Raw genomic sequence first — 18,270 nt, forward strand, 5'->3', positions numbered from 1 at the left:
AACTAAAACTATATCACAAATAAGAGGTACATTTAGTAAAACTGGTTGTGTTAATTTGTATTCTTCTGCATTTCAAAATGTGCTACCTTAATTTCCATCCATCCATCCATTTTCGTCCGCTTCATCCGGGGGTTGGGTCGCGGGGCAACAGCTCAAACAAAGCCGCCCAGGCCTCCCAATCCACACACATCTCCCCCAGCTCCTCCAGGGGAAACCCTGAGGCATTTCCAAGCCAGCTGAGAGACGTAGTCCCTCCAGCATGTCCTGGGTCTTCCCTGGGGCCTCCTCCCGATGGGATGTGCCTGGAACACCTCCCCAGCGAGTCGTCCAGGGGGCATCCGGAAAAGATGCCTGAGCCATCTCAGCTGACTTCTTTTGATGTGGAGGAGCAGCGGCTCGACTCTGAGCTCCTCCCGAGTGACCGAGCTCCTCATCCTGTCTCTAAGGGAGCGCCCAGCCACCCTTGCGGAGGAAACTCATCTTGGCCACTTGTACTCGCGATCTTGTTCTTTCAGTCCTGAGCCAAATCTCATGACCATAGGTGAGAGTCAGAACATAGATCGATCGGTAAGTCAAGAGCTTTGCCCCCTGCTCAGCTCTTTCTTCATCTCACGCTCCATCCGTCCCTCACTCATGAACAACACCCCGAGATAAGAGGGCAAGGCATCTTTTCCCGGTCGAGAACCATGGCCTCTGATTTGGAGGTGCTGATTTTCATCCCGGATGCTTCACACTTGGTTGCAAACCGCCCCAGTGCACGCCAAAGGTCCTGATTTGATGAAGCCAACAGAATCACATCGTCCGCAAACAGTAGAGATGAGATTCTGAGGTTCCCAAACCGGACCCCCTCTATACCCTGGCTGCGCCTAGAAATTCTGTCCATAAAGGTAATGAACAGAACTGGTGACAAAGGGCAGCCCTGGCGGAGGCCGACGTGCACTGGAAACAGGTTGGACTTACTACCAGCAATGAAAACCAAGCTCCTGCTGCGGCCGTACAGGGACCGGATAGCCCTTAGCAAAGGACCCCGTACTCCCGAAGCACCCCCCACAGGGTGCCTCGAGGGACACGGTCGAACGCCTTCTTCAGATCCACAAAGCACATGTGGACTGGTTGAGTGAACTCCCATGAACCCTCAAGCACCTGATGGAGGGTGTAGAGCTGGTCCATTGTGCCACGACCAGGATGAAAACCACACTGCTCCTCCTGAACCCGAGGTTCGACTATCGGTTGAATTCTCCTCTCCAGTACTCTGGAATAGACCTTACCAGGGAGGCTGAGGAGTGTGATCCCCCTGTAGTTAGAACACACCCCCCCTTCTTAAACAGAGGGACACCACCCCGGTCTGCCAATCCAGAGGCACTGTCCCCGTCCGCCACGCGATGTTGCAGAGGTGTGTCAACCATGACAGTACCACAACATGCAGAGACTTAAGGTACTCAGGACGGATTTCATCCACCCCAGGAGCCTTGCCACCAAGGATCTTTCTGACCACCTCAGTGACTTCGGCCTGGGTGATGGATGAGTCCACCTCTGAGTCCCCAATCTCTGCTTCCTCTTTGGGAAGATGGGATTGAGGAGATCCTCGAAGTATTCCTTCCACCGCCCGACAACATACCCAGTCAGGGTCAACAGCTCCCCACCCACACTATAGACAGTGTTGGCGGAGAGCTGCTTCCGCCTCCTGCGGCGTCGGATGGTTTGCCAGAATTTCTTCGAGGCCGACTGATAGTCCTCCTCCCAGACCCGAGTTTTTGCCTCTGCGACCGCACAGGCTGTAGCATGCTCGGCCTGCCAGGACCTGTCAGCTACCTTCGGGGTCCCACGTACCAGCAAAGACAAGTAGGACTCCTTCAGCTTGACGGCATCTCTTACTTCTGCCGCTACAGGCACCAGAGACCTTGCGACCACAGCTACGAGCGGTTGCATCGACAGTGGAGGTGGAGAACATAGTCCACTCGGACTCCATGTCTCCAACCTCCCCCGGGATCTGGGAGAAGCTCTCCCGGAGGTGGGAGTTGAAGACCTCGCCGACAGAGGGTTCCGCCAGTCGTTCCCAGCAGACCCTCACAATATGTTTGGGCCTGCCAGGTCTGACCGGCTTCCTCCCCTCCCAGCGGATCCAACTCACTACCAGGTGGTGATCGGTCCACAGCTCAGCCCCTCTCTTCACTCGAGTGTCCAAGACATGTGGGCAAAGGTCAGATGATATGACTACAAAGTCGATCATTGACCTCCGGCTCAGGGTGTCCTTGTGCCACGTGCACTTATGGACACCCTTGTGCTCGAACATGGTGTTCGTGATGGACAAACTGGCTAGCACAGAAGTCCAACAACTGAACACCACTCGGGTTCAGATGGGAGAGGCCGTGCTTCCCAATCACCCCCCTCCAGGTCTCACTGTTGCCGCCCACGTGGGCATTGAAGTCCCGCAGGAGAACAATGGAGTCCCCAGTCAGAGCTCTATCTAGTACCCCTCCCAGGGACTCCAAGGAGGTCGGGTACTTTGCACTGCCGCTCGGCCCGTAGGCCAAGACAACAGTGAGAGGCCTGTCCCCGACCCGAAGCTGTAGGGACATGACCCTCTCCTTCACCGGGGTGAACTCCAACACATGGCCACTGAGCTGGGGAGCAATGAGCAATGCAACCCCAGCTCACTGCCTCTCCCCGTGGGCAATGCCAGAGAAGTGGATCGCCCAGCCCCTCTCCAGGAGTTGGCTACCAGAGCCCAAGCTGTGCGTGGAGGTGAGCCCGACTATCTCTAGTCGGTACCTCTCAACCTCCCGCACAAGCTCAGGCTCCTTCCCCCCCAGCGAGGTGACGTTCCACGTCCCAACAGCCAGAGGCTGTGAGCGCGGACCTGGCCGCCCGGCCGCCTGCCCTCGACTGCCACCCAGTTCTGTCTGCACCCGACCCCCAAGGGCCCCTCTGCGGAGGGTGGGCCCATGTCGCTCTTTCGGGTTGAGCCCGGCCAGGCCCCATGGGCTAAGGTCCGACCACCAGGTGCTCGCGCGAGCCGCAACCCCAGGCCTGGCTCCAAGGTGGGGCCCCAGCTCCGCCATACCGGGCGACGTCTCAGTCCTTGGTATCGCACTGGTCATAGGAGCTTCTGAACTGCCCTTAGTCTGACCCGTCACCTAGGACCTGTTTGCCATGGGAGACCCTACGAGGGGCATGAAGCCCCTGACAACATAGCTCCTGGGATCATCCGGGTACGCAAACTCCCCCACCACAATAAGGTGGCAGCTCAAGGGGGAGGCTACCTTAATTTCATTTTTTAAAAGTGCATCAGATGGCTGATGCACTCTGCAGACTGCACACTTGACCTTTTGACCATTTGGTTCCTGAAGCAAATCATCTGGAGACACTAACCCATGTAATAGTCCCACCAAATTTGGTGAAAATCCACCCAGCTGTTCATTACATACACACACACACGAGCACTTATGATACTCTACTGACATGGCAGAGCGCAGGACAATAAATAATTTAATGTACTGTTAGGGAGACAGGAAGCAGTTACGAAGAAAGTTTGGTGTTCATGCACGCCAGAAATGGGAAAGGAAATTCTCACGGCTTCAGCTGAGGGACAGCCAATTGGTTTCTGTGGTGAATGTACAAAAATAATAAAATGTAAACAAAACATAGTTGGGAAAGCAACTAGTTTGCAGCATACGTACTACAAGTTTTATCAGCTAAACCCTCCCAATCACCAAAATTGCCTTCAGGTTGCATATAAAGGTTACAAAAATCTGTTTCAAAAATAAAAACAAAATTTCAGGTATGGGGGATTTAGGGTGTCAATGCCACTGGGCCGCCCAAGACTGGCTGTGCCACATTTTTGACTCAGGCATTTTAACTTGGACTCATTTTTACGGTACTTGACACATCTGCAAGCCGTGGTTCAAGTAGGGAGTTCCATGACATATTTGATGAAACGCTGAGTTTTTGTATGGGAAGTCAGCGAACACTGGAAAGCTGGAAAAGACATAGGAATGGCTGGCAGCAGCAGCTAAACATACTGAAGTTTTTCCAGTGATGGTCAGTGGCAGAAGTTGCCATCTTCTTCTGTATGGTGATTGATATGCTGATGAAATAGACATTGAGCATCTCATAGTTTGTGTGCAGTTACATGCTGTTCTGTATAAGAAAAATCAGTAATTTGTCAGAGAATAAACAAAATTAGCATAGAGATAAATGTTGCAGATAATAGGATTGGGTTGATGCATTCATCTGCTGATGTGATACGTTATCACGATATTTGGGGGCTGATTTGATATGTATTGTGATAACTAAGAAATACAATTTTATAAGTATTACAATTTGATATTACAGTATAGTGCAATTTATGGTTGCTTTTAGTAGCACTAAACCACAAGGAAAAGTTAAATAATACACTTTTAGACTGTACCATAATTCATATAAAAAAAAAAAACATTTGTGAGCGGTTTTATTCCCTCTGGAGAGCCATTCTGTATATTAGGTAATGAAATGTTTAAAACACTTTTTGAAGCAAACTGCTGCATTAAAAAGTGGTGAGAAAATAGTTTGCATTAGGGTTGGGCAGTGGATACTTAACTGGTACATCACGATGTTTGCCACGGTACATCATGCAGATGAACTCTTCTTGCAACTTTGATTCATTTTTCTGTACTCAAAGTAAAAATTGTATGCAGTGCTGTCGTTGGCCCTCTACTGAATAAAAGCAATACTAGCTACATGTTAACCTTGTTTTCACCAGTAATAATTACTTTGATTCCAGCCTTTAAAAATTGGTTTTCATATTGTAAAATTGTTTTTTGTCCCCACCCCCCGTGCCATCTTTCAGATAATACATTTTCTGTTATGATATACGAGGTCTGTGATGAAAAAAGCGGCCCTTTTTATTTTTTTCAAAAAATAAATGGATTTGATTCATATGTTTTTATGTCAGACATGCTTGAACCCTCGTGCGCATGCGTGAGTTTTTTTCACGCGTGTCGGTGATGTCATTCGCCTGTGGGCAGGCCTTGAGTGAGGAGTGCTCCACCCAGGCTGTTGGAATCTCTTTGTCTGAATAGCCGCTGCGGACGGCGCGCGTTGCTTTATCAACCTTTTTTCTGGACCTGTGAGGAATATCTGAGTGGACACTATTCGAGAAATTAAGCTGGTTTTCGGTGAAAAGTTTAACGGCTGATGAGAGATTATGGGGTGTTTCTGTCGGTGTAAGGACTTCCCACGGAGCTGGACGTCGCGCAGCGCTTCCAGGCGCCGTCGTCGGCCTGTTTCGACCTGAAAACATCCTAATTTAAGGCTTAATTCACCCAGGACGTTGTGAGAGAACAGAGAAGATTCAGAAGAGGTGTTTTTCCTGTCGCGACTCCCCGCGGTTGGGTCCGGCCCGACATGCGACTCTGCCCGCACGTTCTTTCATTACAAAATGTCCGTTAACAATGGAATGTCCGAATAAACTCCTCATGCCGACTTCTTCTGAAAGTTCTCTGTTCTCTGACAACTTACTGGGTCAACAGAGCCTGAAATGTGGAAGTTTTCAACTTGAAACGGTGAGACGCTGCCGCCTTGAAGTGCAGATCGCCGTCAGGCGCCGTGGGCCGTCCTTACGGCGACACTACAGATCAAAATCTCTCATCAGCCGTTAAAATTTTTACCGAAAACCAGCTGAATTTATCGAATGGTGTTCACTCAGTTGTGCCTTACAGTTTTTGAACAAATTTTTATCAAACAAAGCAGCAGTCTCTGAGCCATTCCTAAACAATGAAAAAAACGACGAGAGGGTGGGCGACTCCTCACTCAAAGACTGCCCACAGACGAATGACGTAACCGACAGGCGCGAAAAAACTCTTGCATGCCCACGAGGGTTCAAGCATGTCTGATGTAATCACACGTGATTCAAATCCATATGGTTTTTGAAAAAAATAATAAGGTCCGTTACTTTTATCACAGACCTCGTATGTTACAAAATAAGGTAGCACAGCATGAAATAATTAGTTTCTTCCAAAGCAAAATATTTTTACATTAAAAACAGGGTTCGTATGGTTACTCTTACATGTAAAGCAACCCAGGCTTTCGCCAGATGACTGCATCTCTATTAATTGAATTGTCCGACTGCTCCCAGTTTTTTGCACTATACGACCCCTTTAAAAATCTTTTTATCATGTTACTGTGCAAGAAGGCACTGAATGCCAAAAAGCGAGCCCCCCTCTCTCGCTCCTCATACCTCTCTTCCTTCCAGTTTCTTAAGGAAAGTAGGCGCATGACTCCACTCATGTATGAGTCATTGTTTTTGCTCCCCACCCCCCTTTTTATTTTTTTGGGGGGACTGTTTTCAGCTTGGTTCTTCTGGGTCTTTTGATACAGATGTTTCCAGATGTGTTTCAAGTTGAACACCCATCTCCTCCCCCTGTGTATTGATTAGAATTGTATTGTGTTGATTTTGCAACCTTATTTCCTTGTGTTGTGTGTTTTGTTTTTGTTGTATGCCTTCATGGATTGTATCTCAACCTTTTGTACAGTTGATCTGGCCTTGCTGTAAAATAAGGTTTATACCTTATTTATGTTTTTCGGGCATCTAAGTGGTGATTCATTATTTAGAGTTTCTACCTCACAACGCCAGTTCACTAAGTACATTTTTGGCTCTGACAGGGACTTGCACAAACTCCATTCCTTTGCCTGTCTGCCTCTTACATTTGGAACATTGTGCTTAGTTTTAGTGAAATAACCCTTTGGTGTTTGAAGATAGATGGCTACTGTATTAATCAGGGGGTGGTGTCAGGCTGCGAGGCGCGCGCAGCAAAGTGTTCCCCCCGGGGACACGGCATAAGAGGGACATTGGTTCCAGATGAAAGGAGGATCTGGGGAAGGACGGCAAAGGAGGAGGAGCAGAGTTGTTTTCTAATCTAGTGATACAAAGCCAAAGAGAGGCGAGTCTGCTTTTCCCCCCTTCAAAGAGCAATGTAATTGCTGTGAAAAGCCACACTTTAATGGAACACATTAGCATAAAAGCCGGAACACCGCTACTGGTACGAATAAAATGAGATACAAACAATTTCAGAGTGTATGCGTATGATGATTTTTTTATTTTTTTTTAAATTGTTTGAAGACTTCCTGCCTGTAATTTGTGCTGTCTATGTGTTGGACCAGTCAGTGGTTGATGCTTCACGCGCACAGACGGGAGGATCCTGAGAGGAGTGCACTGGAAGTTGCATCAGGCCTTGTGATGCCATTTCACACCAACGGGCTTGATGCTCGCTGACACTCCTGACCTATTTGTGATTTAAGAGCCGTGCTGACACTCGTTCTGTCTTCGTCTTTCATCTCCCACTTGCATGATCTCACTCGCCCCCATTATGATCTCTTTACAAGCAGGCGATGAATCCGCTGGGATGACAGCTCTGTGGGAGCCTGACACGGATTGATAGCGGGAGTGTGTGACCACTGGAGTTAATTTCATTAGGAATCATTAATACTATGGGACTGTAACGACACCTTAAGATGTATTTGGTAGAGAGAACTGTGAATGTTAAATAAATGAGGGATTGGAATGATCCTCAAAAAAGATGGCACTCTTATTGAGCATCTTGTGTTTTTATTTATCTACTTAATGACCAAATGTTAAAACCATAAATCTTCTTTTTACTTTCAGAGCAATGACTCATTGACTCTTGGATACCATGGCTACCCTTCTCATGGTCAGGTAAGAGTACAAAAATGTTTATTAAATGCATGTAAAATCTATGTTTTTGTAGATTTTTAACCGTCCACTGTGAGGTAGCTCATTCTGTTCTGTAAACGGTCTTCATATTTGATCTCTGAAAATCCTCTGCCCTCCCCAAATCTTTAATCACAAGTTTAATGAACATGAGACTAATATATAATATGAGAGCCCAGTGTTATGGATGTCTTGGTGGCTTCCCTCACTTGTCTCGTACCTTATGCAATTACTACCTATGTGGAAGTGATGCTTTACTGTAAATTGAATAAAAGACACCAGTAACTGTGCCAGTATGCATTTTATGTCTATATTTTTTATATTTCACTATATAAAAGCTTTTATTGTTGTTCAAATTGGTTTCTTTTGCATGAATTCCTGAGCATATTTTACATTTTGCACTTAAATATCAGGGCTGCCAATATTTCTGACCAGGACTTCATAACCTGATGTTCTAATAAGGAGACTGTCTCAAAGAAGTTTTTTTATGTAACATTGATACGGATGAGCCATATTAACTCGCACAAGTTTGGGTCCACAAAATCGGACCACGAGTAATCTGAAACTGTGAGTTAATATGGTTGAACAAATAAACATATTACAATAGTTTCGACCATTTAAAGCGTGAGTCCTTCTGGGATGATGGTAATTTCTTCATCTGGAGTGGGTTCGGGATCTTTTTTTTCCTCCTCGGGCTGCAGCACATCAGCAATGAGGGCTTCGTCAGTGCGGATGATTAGAAGTTTTTGGATGTGACTCTTTAGATCCTTCTCGCTGGTTCAGATTGGGCCAGAATTTATACACACGCTCGCCCCTCACACCCGAGAAATGTGTCTGACCCTCGCACATGTGACAGGTGCATATTTATACTTGTGCCTGCCCCTCTCAAAAACAGTCAAATCAAAATAGACTTTTATACGGTAGTCTAAATTTTCAGGTCCACAAATTGACCGTGAGTAAAGGCGAATCGCGACTTACATGTGTGCGAGTTAATGAGGCTCATCTGTATTTAACAACCTTCCATTAAAAAAAGTACATTAATTGTACATAAATCAGTTGCACTGTACTGTCAATATTTTTTTTGGGGGGGGGGCACAAGTGTTTTAGCATTACTAAATATTTTACAAGTATTCAAGTAAACAGACAGCCCTATGAAATTGTGCTGCAGTTTGTGTTTGTGTGCGCATGCTTAAGACTACAATCTGTTTACGCAAGTTTATATTAGCCTGCTGATTGTGTGATTAGACCGTTGGGTTTATGTGGTTAATCCTTATTTCACCCCTATTCATCCACTTATCCTCTGCCCGTAATCTCCTCATCCCTCGCTTTCTGCAATGCCAGACAACCTCTGTCTGCTTATCTGCACTTTATCTGTCTTAAGCCTTCACTTGTACAATCTTATTTGCTTGAGTATGAGAGAGATTTCTTTCCCCCGGTTTGTCTTGATCACGTTGGCTTGCTTTGGTACCGTTTGGAGGATAGTGCGGTAGCCGAGAATCCACTTAAGCAGTTTTGTTTCACAGTGGATTTGTAAAATGTTACACCATTGAACAGTTTCCTTCCTAATGATAATGATGTTCATGTTCACACAATCGTGAAGGCTGAGCCGACACAATTACACTGTTTTTATGCTGCAGACTCGTTTGTTTGCAGAGTGGTGCTGGTGCAGAGTAATTCAGCTGTTCTAAGAGCCTGTCCACATTCCTGCTCTATTCAGAAGCAGAAAAATAATGTGATTGTTGTCAGCTTTTTTTTTCTGAAAATATGCCTGTTAATTCATAAATAATGCCTCCATCAAGAAGCTAATGTCTGATGGATATCTCAGAAGAACATGACTGGATTTAAAGCTATGATGTGTAGGATTTAGTGTCATCTAGTGGTGAAGTTGCGCAGTGCATTATGCTGTTGCCGATTACACTTTTGTTCCCCTTCACATTGTAGCTTCGTTAACAGTGGGGATTCGTGCTCTCATCTTCTCTTGTGATAAACAATATGTATGATCCTCCATTTCACATAAATGAGGGTTCTCAAACTTGTTAGCCTCAACTAGCAACGATTAGACACAGTAAAGGGGAGCAGCCACAGATTCCTCTTCTTTTTTCTGCAGTCTTGTAGCCGCACTGGACAACACGAAAGACGGAGTCCCTTTTGTATCAACATGGCGCTGCAACATAGAGATCTCTATGAGGTACCTGTAGATATGTAGGGCTCATTCCTAAGCTTTTGAAAACACATCTAGTCATTGTTGCAGGTAATTATATGCTATTCTAATCCAATTATATTTTTTCCGCAAATCTGATTGGTTAATCGTGTGAGATTTCAGACTAGGGATGGGTATTAAGATTTTATCGATATCGATGCCTTTATCGATTCTGTTTATCGATCTGATTCCTTATCGATACCTCTTGTGAATTTTGTACTAAAAGTAGGTTTTACAGGTTTTCTGTGTATTTCACTCAGTCTTAAAGTAAATAAATATGAAATTGGTCACTGTATCCTTGATCTCTGGACATAAATAAAAATAAAGAAAACAGTGTTTTGCTTTGAAGTTATTAATTCCAACTGGATTCTATCGTTCTAACTTGACTCGGCAGAGAGCCGCGCAGCGTTTGGAGATGTGTGAACAGAACGGAGGACGATTCTCGTTTCTTTCTCGCAACAAGACGGGAGTCCCAGTTAGTAACTTTAATCCGCACAAAAGTGACTCACGATTTCACATATTCAGGGAAGAAAGTGGTGAAAAACAAAAAAAGCTGAAACCCAAAATTACCCTCCAACACCACTAGCTTGGCAGATAGTTCTGGAGGAAATCACTGAAGAAATTAACACATTGAAAATATGGTTTGACCAAAACAAACAGTCATTAAACTTAAATAAGACAGGGATTAAATGGAGGTGTAAGAGTCACTAGGTGTTCACAGGAAACACTTATTTATTTCTGTATGTATGTATATATTTATTTAATTATGTATGTTCATTGTTAGTTGGTTTTATACTTTTTCTGTTGTGTTTTTATTCAGGTTCTTTTTGTCTTTCTCTAAAATTGTCTATAATCATCAGATTAGTTATTACTATTATTGTTGTGCTTGCTATTATTATTAATATATAAACAAAAATAAATTTAAAAAATACTACAATTTGTAATACATTTGACTCTTTTACGACAACAAACGCTTGACAACTGCTAATGCTAATTTTAACATCGAAAGTGCTATAGACATGCTAATGTGTTAGCATCGGTCCCGTTTTTGTTATAAAATACATCTATCAGAAGACCATAACAGGTCGGTTTAACATAAAAAGGTAAATAATACTCACAGCATTATGCTCTTTAGGGTTTTAGCGGTGGAAAGCGAAAGAAATAAATTAATCAACGAAGCAATGATTGAAGCACTGCTTCGATCTGCGAATCACTGCTTCGATTGGTTCAAGGTTCAAAGCAAAGCTGCGCTGCAGAAAAGTTGATTACAGACCCGCTGCAGGGTCTGTAATCAATGTAGAGAAATTCTAATTTTCCTGACAAACACCCCCCAAAACAATGGCCACTCTGAAGGACCGATAAGGGAATCGTTAAGTAAAAAGGTTATTGATTTCGGTGGATCAAATCATTTCTTAACGATACCCGAAAGGAACCGGTTCTCGATACCCATCCCTATTTCTCACCGTTTAATATCAGGATAATGGTAGCAAAACCCTGACCGGTGTTCTGATGACGTCATTCCTGTTGACAGGCCACCCCTCATGTGCAATATTGTCGGGATGCGGAATTGTCGATTTATGCGACGAGACCCAAATTCGGAACACCGGCTGCATGCGCTGATACGCAGATGTCATAATGGTGTTGAGAGCGAGAGAAAGTCACATACCGCCGCCAGAATGGGTGAATTTAAGCTACCATATGAAAGTATTGATGTGGACTCTGACACAGAATTACCGTTTCACATTTGATGGACTACTCCGTGCCCTGACCGCTGTTGGAGCGACGCTGCCTCACGCTAAGCCTCGCCGACCGACTTGCCTACAGAAAAATAAACCAATGCGTCACCAGTAAATCTCAATTTGCGACCGTATAACTAGCATGAACGTCTGCAAATCATCAGACACAACAGGGCTATTCCCTAAATGAACAGATGGTTATAAATGCTATATTCCATTTCACAGTTTGAAAGTAATAAATGCCAGGGCTTTTTAATCAAGGAAATATGGTACCCACTTTCTTCGAATCGGTGTGTGTCAATGCTGAATTTCATATTGTACCTCTGTTGCGGCTCGGCACGCCCAGACTGCTCTGTCCGGTACATGCGAGGGGTTTTTAATGGAAGGGGTTTTTAATGGAAATGCATTGTGATGAGGCAGGACGTTTTGTCTGATGTAAACGAAAATACGTTATACAAAATCCGGTATATATGGTGTTTATTACATGGAAAACCTGTGGACTTTTGCTTTTGTCCGGTGAGTGTGAGTATCCGGTTTATACGATGATGATTTAGGCGAGTTTTACTCTACATGTTTTTACAAGCAGAGTGAGTCATACAGGGGTGCACAATTGCATGCACACACAGGCATGTAACACAAACATACAGAGACAGATGCACACTAGCACTTGACAACATAGATGTAAGGACAAACTCATCCCTCCACCAGTGTTATTGAGCCAACAATCTTCCATAATGAATATATGTGAGGTGAAGATGTTTTTGCTGTTGAATGGAAAGGGAGCAGCCACTTAGACTTACATTTAGAATAGGCCGGTATTGCGTATATCTTCTGCTAGTTCACGTGGTGTCCAGGACACACCCACAGGGCCCCAGCATTTAGAGACCAAAAGAAAATATAAGAACTGCTGTTGCCTGTACACAACACACAAATTGTTCCCATGCTTGTAAATAATTTTGGCAATGCATGTGACCAAGTCATTAAAAAGGGTGAGGTACTGGCTCACACGCCTGTTTCTGTGTGTGTTCTTTCATCTTATTTGCTTGGGGTTGCCATTGTAGATATGGTATTGAACCGCATGTTGATTTGGCACAAGTTTTACACCAAATTCCCTTCCTGATGCAGCTCCACATTACATAGAGAATGGGCACAGTTGGCCTTAAACCAGGAACCTTGTGTTTTGGAAGTAAGTGCAGTAGCCGCTTGCGCCATCATACAGCCCTGATGCGCATTTCTCTCTGACCAAACAATGTGCACGTATTCAAGTGAAGGTATTTCTATGATTGTTGTTATCCACATGAACAGACAATAGCATCTCTCATCCAGGGTGTTATTTACCATCTCAGGTCTCTGTATGTGTTCAACTGGCACATTACAAACACACCATGTGCGCATGCCATTCTTAAAGGTTGGAAATAATTTTATCTTGCTTGGTTAGACCTTATCCTTGTGATGTGAGGTGATTTGGCACTGTTTAAATAAGTTGAATTATCTTGTGCGCACACATTAGCATGTTGAGTGCTCAAAAACCATGGTCTCGTTAAATATTTATTTCTCTGCACTCTGGAGCTTTGCTTCAACCACAGATGCTTTGACCACAGCCCTGTGCAGTACTGCACAGTTACCGCTCATCTTGTGCATGGATAGTGGTGCACACTGTAACGTGCACGCTGTATTCTGTGGTGCTTCTGTAATATACTTACAATATATAGATGTGGCACTATTGCTTCATACGATGGTGTTGTTTATGGCCAGCTCAACTCTTATCTTGTTCTTATTGCAGTTTCCGTGTTGTATGGCCAGCTGTATTAAAGCTGCAACATAAAATAAAATTTGATTGCGTTCCAAGTTAATTGTATTCTGGTGAAATGGCACCCCCTCTTGGTACTGGTGCTAGGGACTGAAAAACATGACTGTTGGTCCCGATTGGTGGAGTGTGTGTCTCCTGCATCTTTGCTTCTTGGTGCAGTATTTTCCATTTGTGCCGTGTGTATGTTTACTGCATCGTTGTCTCATATGTCACTACTTGCTAATGCTGAATCCTTTGTTGTTTGTTTGTTTGTTTTTTTATTTCATTATGGACAATAATTTGTGGAAACGCACCAAAACCATTTGCGTGTTTGGCACAGGAATGAAGGAATACTTGTAAGACTTGAAAGTGTCGCTGTCAGCTGGCCTCCGACCAGGAAGAAGGCAGAGCGGGAGACAACAGCGATGACGGGCAGCAGAAGCTCCCGCAACGCCGATGTGCTAAACTGTCAACATCAGTGTGAGAATGATGTGATCAAAGGCTCCTGAAAGGACGAGCCTCGAGAGCGGCAGAAGCCCTGTGTGTGTGTGTGTGTGTGTGTGTGTGTGTGTGTGTGTGTGTGTGTGTGTGTGTGTGTGTGTGTGTGTGTGTGTGTGTGAGTGAGAGAGAGAGAAGTCTTGGCTTCCTCTCCCAGTGGTGCCAGCAGCCCCAGTTAACTCACCTACATGGACAAAGAGAACAGGAGTGCAGTGAGAGAGAGAGAGACATAAGAGGAAAGCAAGGGAGGAGAAACTTGCAGGTGTGACAGGGGCAGAGCGAGGGGGGGTGGTGAGGGAGTATTGGGCTATCGAGGTGAGAGAGGAGGCGAAGAGAGGAAGAGATGAGCAGGCAAAGGCACAGTAGCAAAACAGGGGGCTGGGGGTAGAGGGAGCGCAAGGAGCGAGTGAGAGAGAAAGACATGAGTGGGAGAAAAAAGGTGGGGGAGAACGAAAAGGGAGAGTGACAGGGACAGAGGCCAGTAGAGGAGGTGGGGAGAGGGGGATTGGCCAGGCAGACGGAGTGAGCAGAGGCAGAGAGAGGGAGATTTTAAATGTGAGAGACAGACTCCAAAGAGAGACTGAGCTGGTGAGGCGACACAAGCTGCAAGAGCGAGCGAGAGAGAGAGAGAGAGAAGAGAGAGGGAGTGTGAGAAGAGGAAAGGAGCGGGAGAGGAGACGACAGTTGGGAGTTGTTGCACAGAATACGATGATGGGACTGTACTATCCTTCCCTGTTGTCGGTGAGTGTTTTCTCTCTTCTCCTCTGCGTTCACGGCTGCTGCACTTCCTCGCCGCGGCTCTGGTCTCCGCTGTGCACCAAGCAGCATCCGAGCAGCCGCGGCTGTCAGTAAGCGTGCAACCTTAATCAAGTACTAACAGGCGAGGACTCTGCTCTACTCCCCTCGCTACAGAGGTTGAAGTCGGAGCTTTTTGGACTCGCATTCGGTCTCGGCAGCCGGTTGCTCTGAGCATCGGTTGTGCAAACACTGACACAAGTGTAGGAGGTGTCGACGGCGGTAAGATACAGGCTTGAGATGGTATCGTTGTGATTTGTTATGGTGTAAGGCGAGAGCGGCAGCGTAATGCACGCTGTTGATGTGGCATCTGTTCTCATGCCCAGAGCTAGTAGTGCACATAATCTGAACATCAGAGCCGCCGCTGCTCCAAACTGTGCTCTGCAATGTATTATGTATGCTTTAAAGAATTTGAGTGCAGGCAGTTAGACGCACTGTGTGCATCCAGTGCACGTTCCAAACTGAGTGGGAAGCGGTAAGTTTATATTTGTGTCAATTTTTTTTTCTCCTGCAGCTGTCTCCGTGCATCGCTCAGGCCTGTGAGCGAAAGGGACAGGTGTCTACAGAACAGTTGTGTGTCTCTCTCTCTCTCTCTCTCTCTCTGTCTCTCTCTCTCTCTCTCCCTCTCTCCCTTCTGCGTCTCTTCTATTCAGATAACACCTCCTCACTGTAATTTCTGTGTCACACATTCCCAAACACACAGAAGCACACAGTGGGCTGCAAAGTTGATGCATGAAGCATCACGTTCATATCCTTGGATTTTATTTGGGGTGAGTCAGGCAGCGTGGACGTGTGTATGTGTGTGCGTCTTCCTTCGAAGCTCGCGCACCTCCTCCTGCAGCCGTACCTTTAGATTCCTGCTCCCTTTGCTGTTTGACCTCTTTTCTCCCCCGTTTTCTCTCTCTCTCTCTCTCTCTCTCTGTCTCTCTTTTTCCCTGGGGCCCTGGCAGCTGTTATCTCAGTGTTTTCCTTTAAGAGCCCCTGGAAGAGGGGGATGGGGTTAGGATTGAGAGAGGATAAGAACAGTAGAATAGAAACTGATTTCAAAGGTGACGGGACACCCTCTGTTACCAGGGAAGCCCTCGAATGTGGAAAGAATAGTACGCTTATGCAGATGGATAAGCGGAGACAACCTCATAGATCGACTGTAAAAAGCTTGTTTGTGCAGTGATGCAATTTCAGACAGAAGAGCTGACTTTGCACTTGCGTTAGTTTGTGTAAGTGTTTGAAGTTGTCTTAGGATCAGAATATAGAGGGAGGGCGAATGCAGGATTTTATTTTATTTTTTCCCCAGGCAAGTGCAGCACTAAATAAATTATATCCCCAAATGAGCTCTCTCATACTCTTTCTTTATGCTAATATTTCTGGCCTGTGGTAAGAGAGTGAGCGAGCGAGCGTTCGAGCGGGATAGAAGATGCAAAAGACCTGAAATATTTTCACAAGCCCCACCTAACCGTGCACCCTAAGGCAAGGGAGAGACTCCTACCTGCTGCAAACGACACTTGTGCAACCACGCAGCCATAAAACCCGTAAATAGGTCGCGTGGATTCAAACCCCCTCATTTCCCCGCGCCGCCCCGTCTTATCATCGATTCTGTACAGGGTTTAACAATGTTGCTCGTTAAATGATCCAGCCGTGTTGCCGTGGCAACTTGCATGAGCCATTCATTTTGTGCATATTGTTAGAGGGTTTGAGGCGTGAGGCGAAATCGTTTGAGGAGCAGCGTGAGGTAAACACCTTTGCACTGTACTCATAGAGGAGAGAGAGAGAGAGAGAAAAATAAGAGCTCCAACTTTGAGCAGCTGTAATGGAGCACTCGCTGTGAGGCGCCCGTGTGACTGTCAGTGAATATGAGATGAGATCTGAATGGTGGCTTTGACAATAACAACGCTGTTGTATGGCTGGATTGTGTACAGTTGTGCCACACTCTAGACAACCACCTGTGTGTTGTGTTGCTGCAGAGCTCTGCCACGGGCCAAAACAAGACGGGCTTGTTTCGTGGTCAGATGTAATGTATTGAAGAGGGCGGGTTGGGTAAACACGTCTGTCTGTGAGTTTGTGTGTTCACCTGTGCATGTTTGTCGGTGGTGGCATATGGCTTTGTTATGACATACATGCAGACAAAAAAAAGTCATCATCTTGTTTGCAGTGTTTACCTTTCATAAAATGCTGCAGGAGAGCCTAGTGGACCATTTGTACAGGGAACATCCCCGTATCTGCATGCGCAAGTATATTCCTGTGCACATGCGAGGAGGGGCGTTACTCCAGATGACGTGAGAGGAAGGAAGATTATAGGAGAGAGCCTACAAGGAGGAAGATGGGGGGCGGGGGTGGACAGTCTGTTTGACAAGCAGATCCATTGCCCTATAAGGAGATGGACAAGCGTGTGGGAGGAGGAGCCTGGGCGCACACGATATCCCGTTGCTATGTTGCAGTTGGTTTGAGTGACACGCGCGGGGGGTAGGACGTGTGCTAGGGTCCCGTCTGGATTTTGTGAAGCGTAAAAAGCACACTGCAGAGAGTGGGAGGAAAGGATGAGCAGCGGCAAGAGGAGCAGAGAAGAGCAAGAGGGGGAGGAAGAAGACTGATGGAGGAGGGGGTTGTCGTGGGATGGAATAATTTAACGAGGGTGACTTCTGGCACATGGGTATGCCACAGACGCATCGTAAATGTTTCTCTGGCTGTGTGCAGCTTGAGCTCCAAACCAACAACAACACAGAGTCAAAAGCCAGGACCTGAACTGAACGCAACTTGCCCAGTTAAAACGATTAGCAAGCCAAAATGTGAGCCACCACTAACAGCGTGAATCACATTTTCCATCGTCGTCGGTTGAATTAGACTACAGACTAATGGCCCTGGGCCCGAGAAAGTAAGATCCTGAAATGTCATTATTCATGTGAAATGACCCAGTGCTGCCCTAGTTAGCTCTTAGCCATGTTCCTCTTCTCCTCCTCATCCTCCTTCTCCTCCACCGCCTCCTGCTCTAATCTTGTAGTGTAGTGAGACTGCTGCTGATGAGCACATTTTATAACATGCCTGCTCAGACGCACTTGCTGCTGCTAACTGACCCGAAAGTAAGCAAGCTACTGCTCTGAGTCACTGGCTTCACCTCACCAACGTACACTTACACAACCCTTAGCACCTAACGCCAGGGCAGCATACGCACAAGCAAACACGTCAACCTAGACACGAGGTGTGCACCTTCACTCAGAAAAACCAACATGGGTGTTGTTGGTTTTTATGTTGCATGAACGTAAGTCTAATATGTAGCTTCGGTGATATAAAATCAAATTTTATGGGTGAACACATTCAAAGCATGTAGTTTTAACATAACATGCAACAACTTAAAGGGGAACAGAAATTCCCACGGATTATTTATAGCATAAATAAACACAAAAATGTGTTCTTTTGATAGTTCAAGACTAAAGACCATAAAACATCTACAGAAAACCTTGTTGTAGTTGTGGTCTGAGAGGCTTTGACATCGACCAGCTGCCGCCATTTATGCAGGTCAGGCAGGTGACGTCACTGGTTGGGGGGAGAT

The 18,270-nt window shown here is 45.7% G+C and overlaps 1 protein-coding gene across 3 annotated transcripts in view; it reads left to right on the forward strand.

Annotated features, from left to right (window-relative positions):
* Nucleotides 1-18,270, forward strand: part of LOC117527157 (RNA binding protein fox-1 homolog 2-like) — a 108,084-nt gene that overhangs the window by 15,309 nt on the left and 74,505 nt on the right. For all 3 annotated transcript variants that reach the window (XR_004565454.1, XM_034189380.1, XM_034189379.1), the window contains exon 2: nucleotides 7,643-7,693. Coding sequence is in view for 2 of the 3 variants with exons in the window: in XM_034189380.1 (XP_034045271.1) it covers nucleotides 7,643-7,693 (51 nt within the window). In the remaining variant the exon portion in view is untranslated. The remainder of the gene's footprint in view (nucleotides 1-7,642; nucleotides 7,694-18,270) is intronic.

The sequence above is a fragment of the Thalassophryne amazonica genome, chromosome 15 (genome assembly GCF_902500255.1).
Source record: "Thalassophryne amazonica chromosome 15, fThaAma1.1, whole genome shotgun sequence".
Classification (NCBI taxonomy): Eukaryota; Metazoa; Chordata; class Actinopteri; order Batrachoidiformes; family Batrachoididae; genus Thalassophryne; species Thalassophryne amazonica.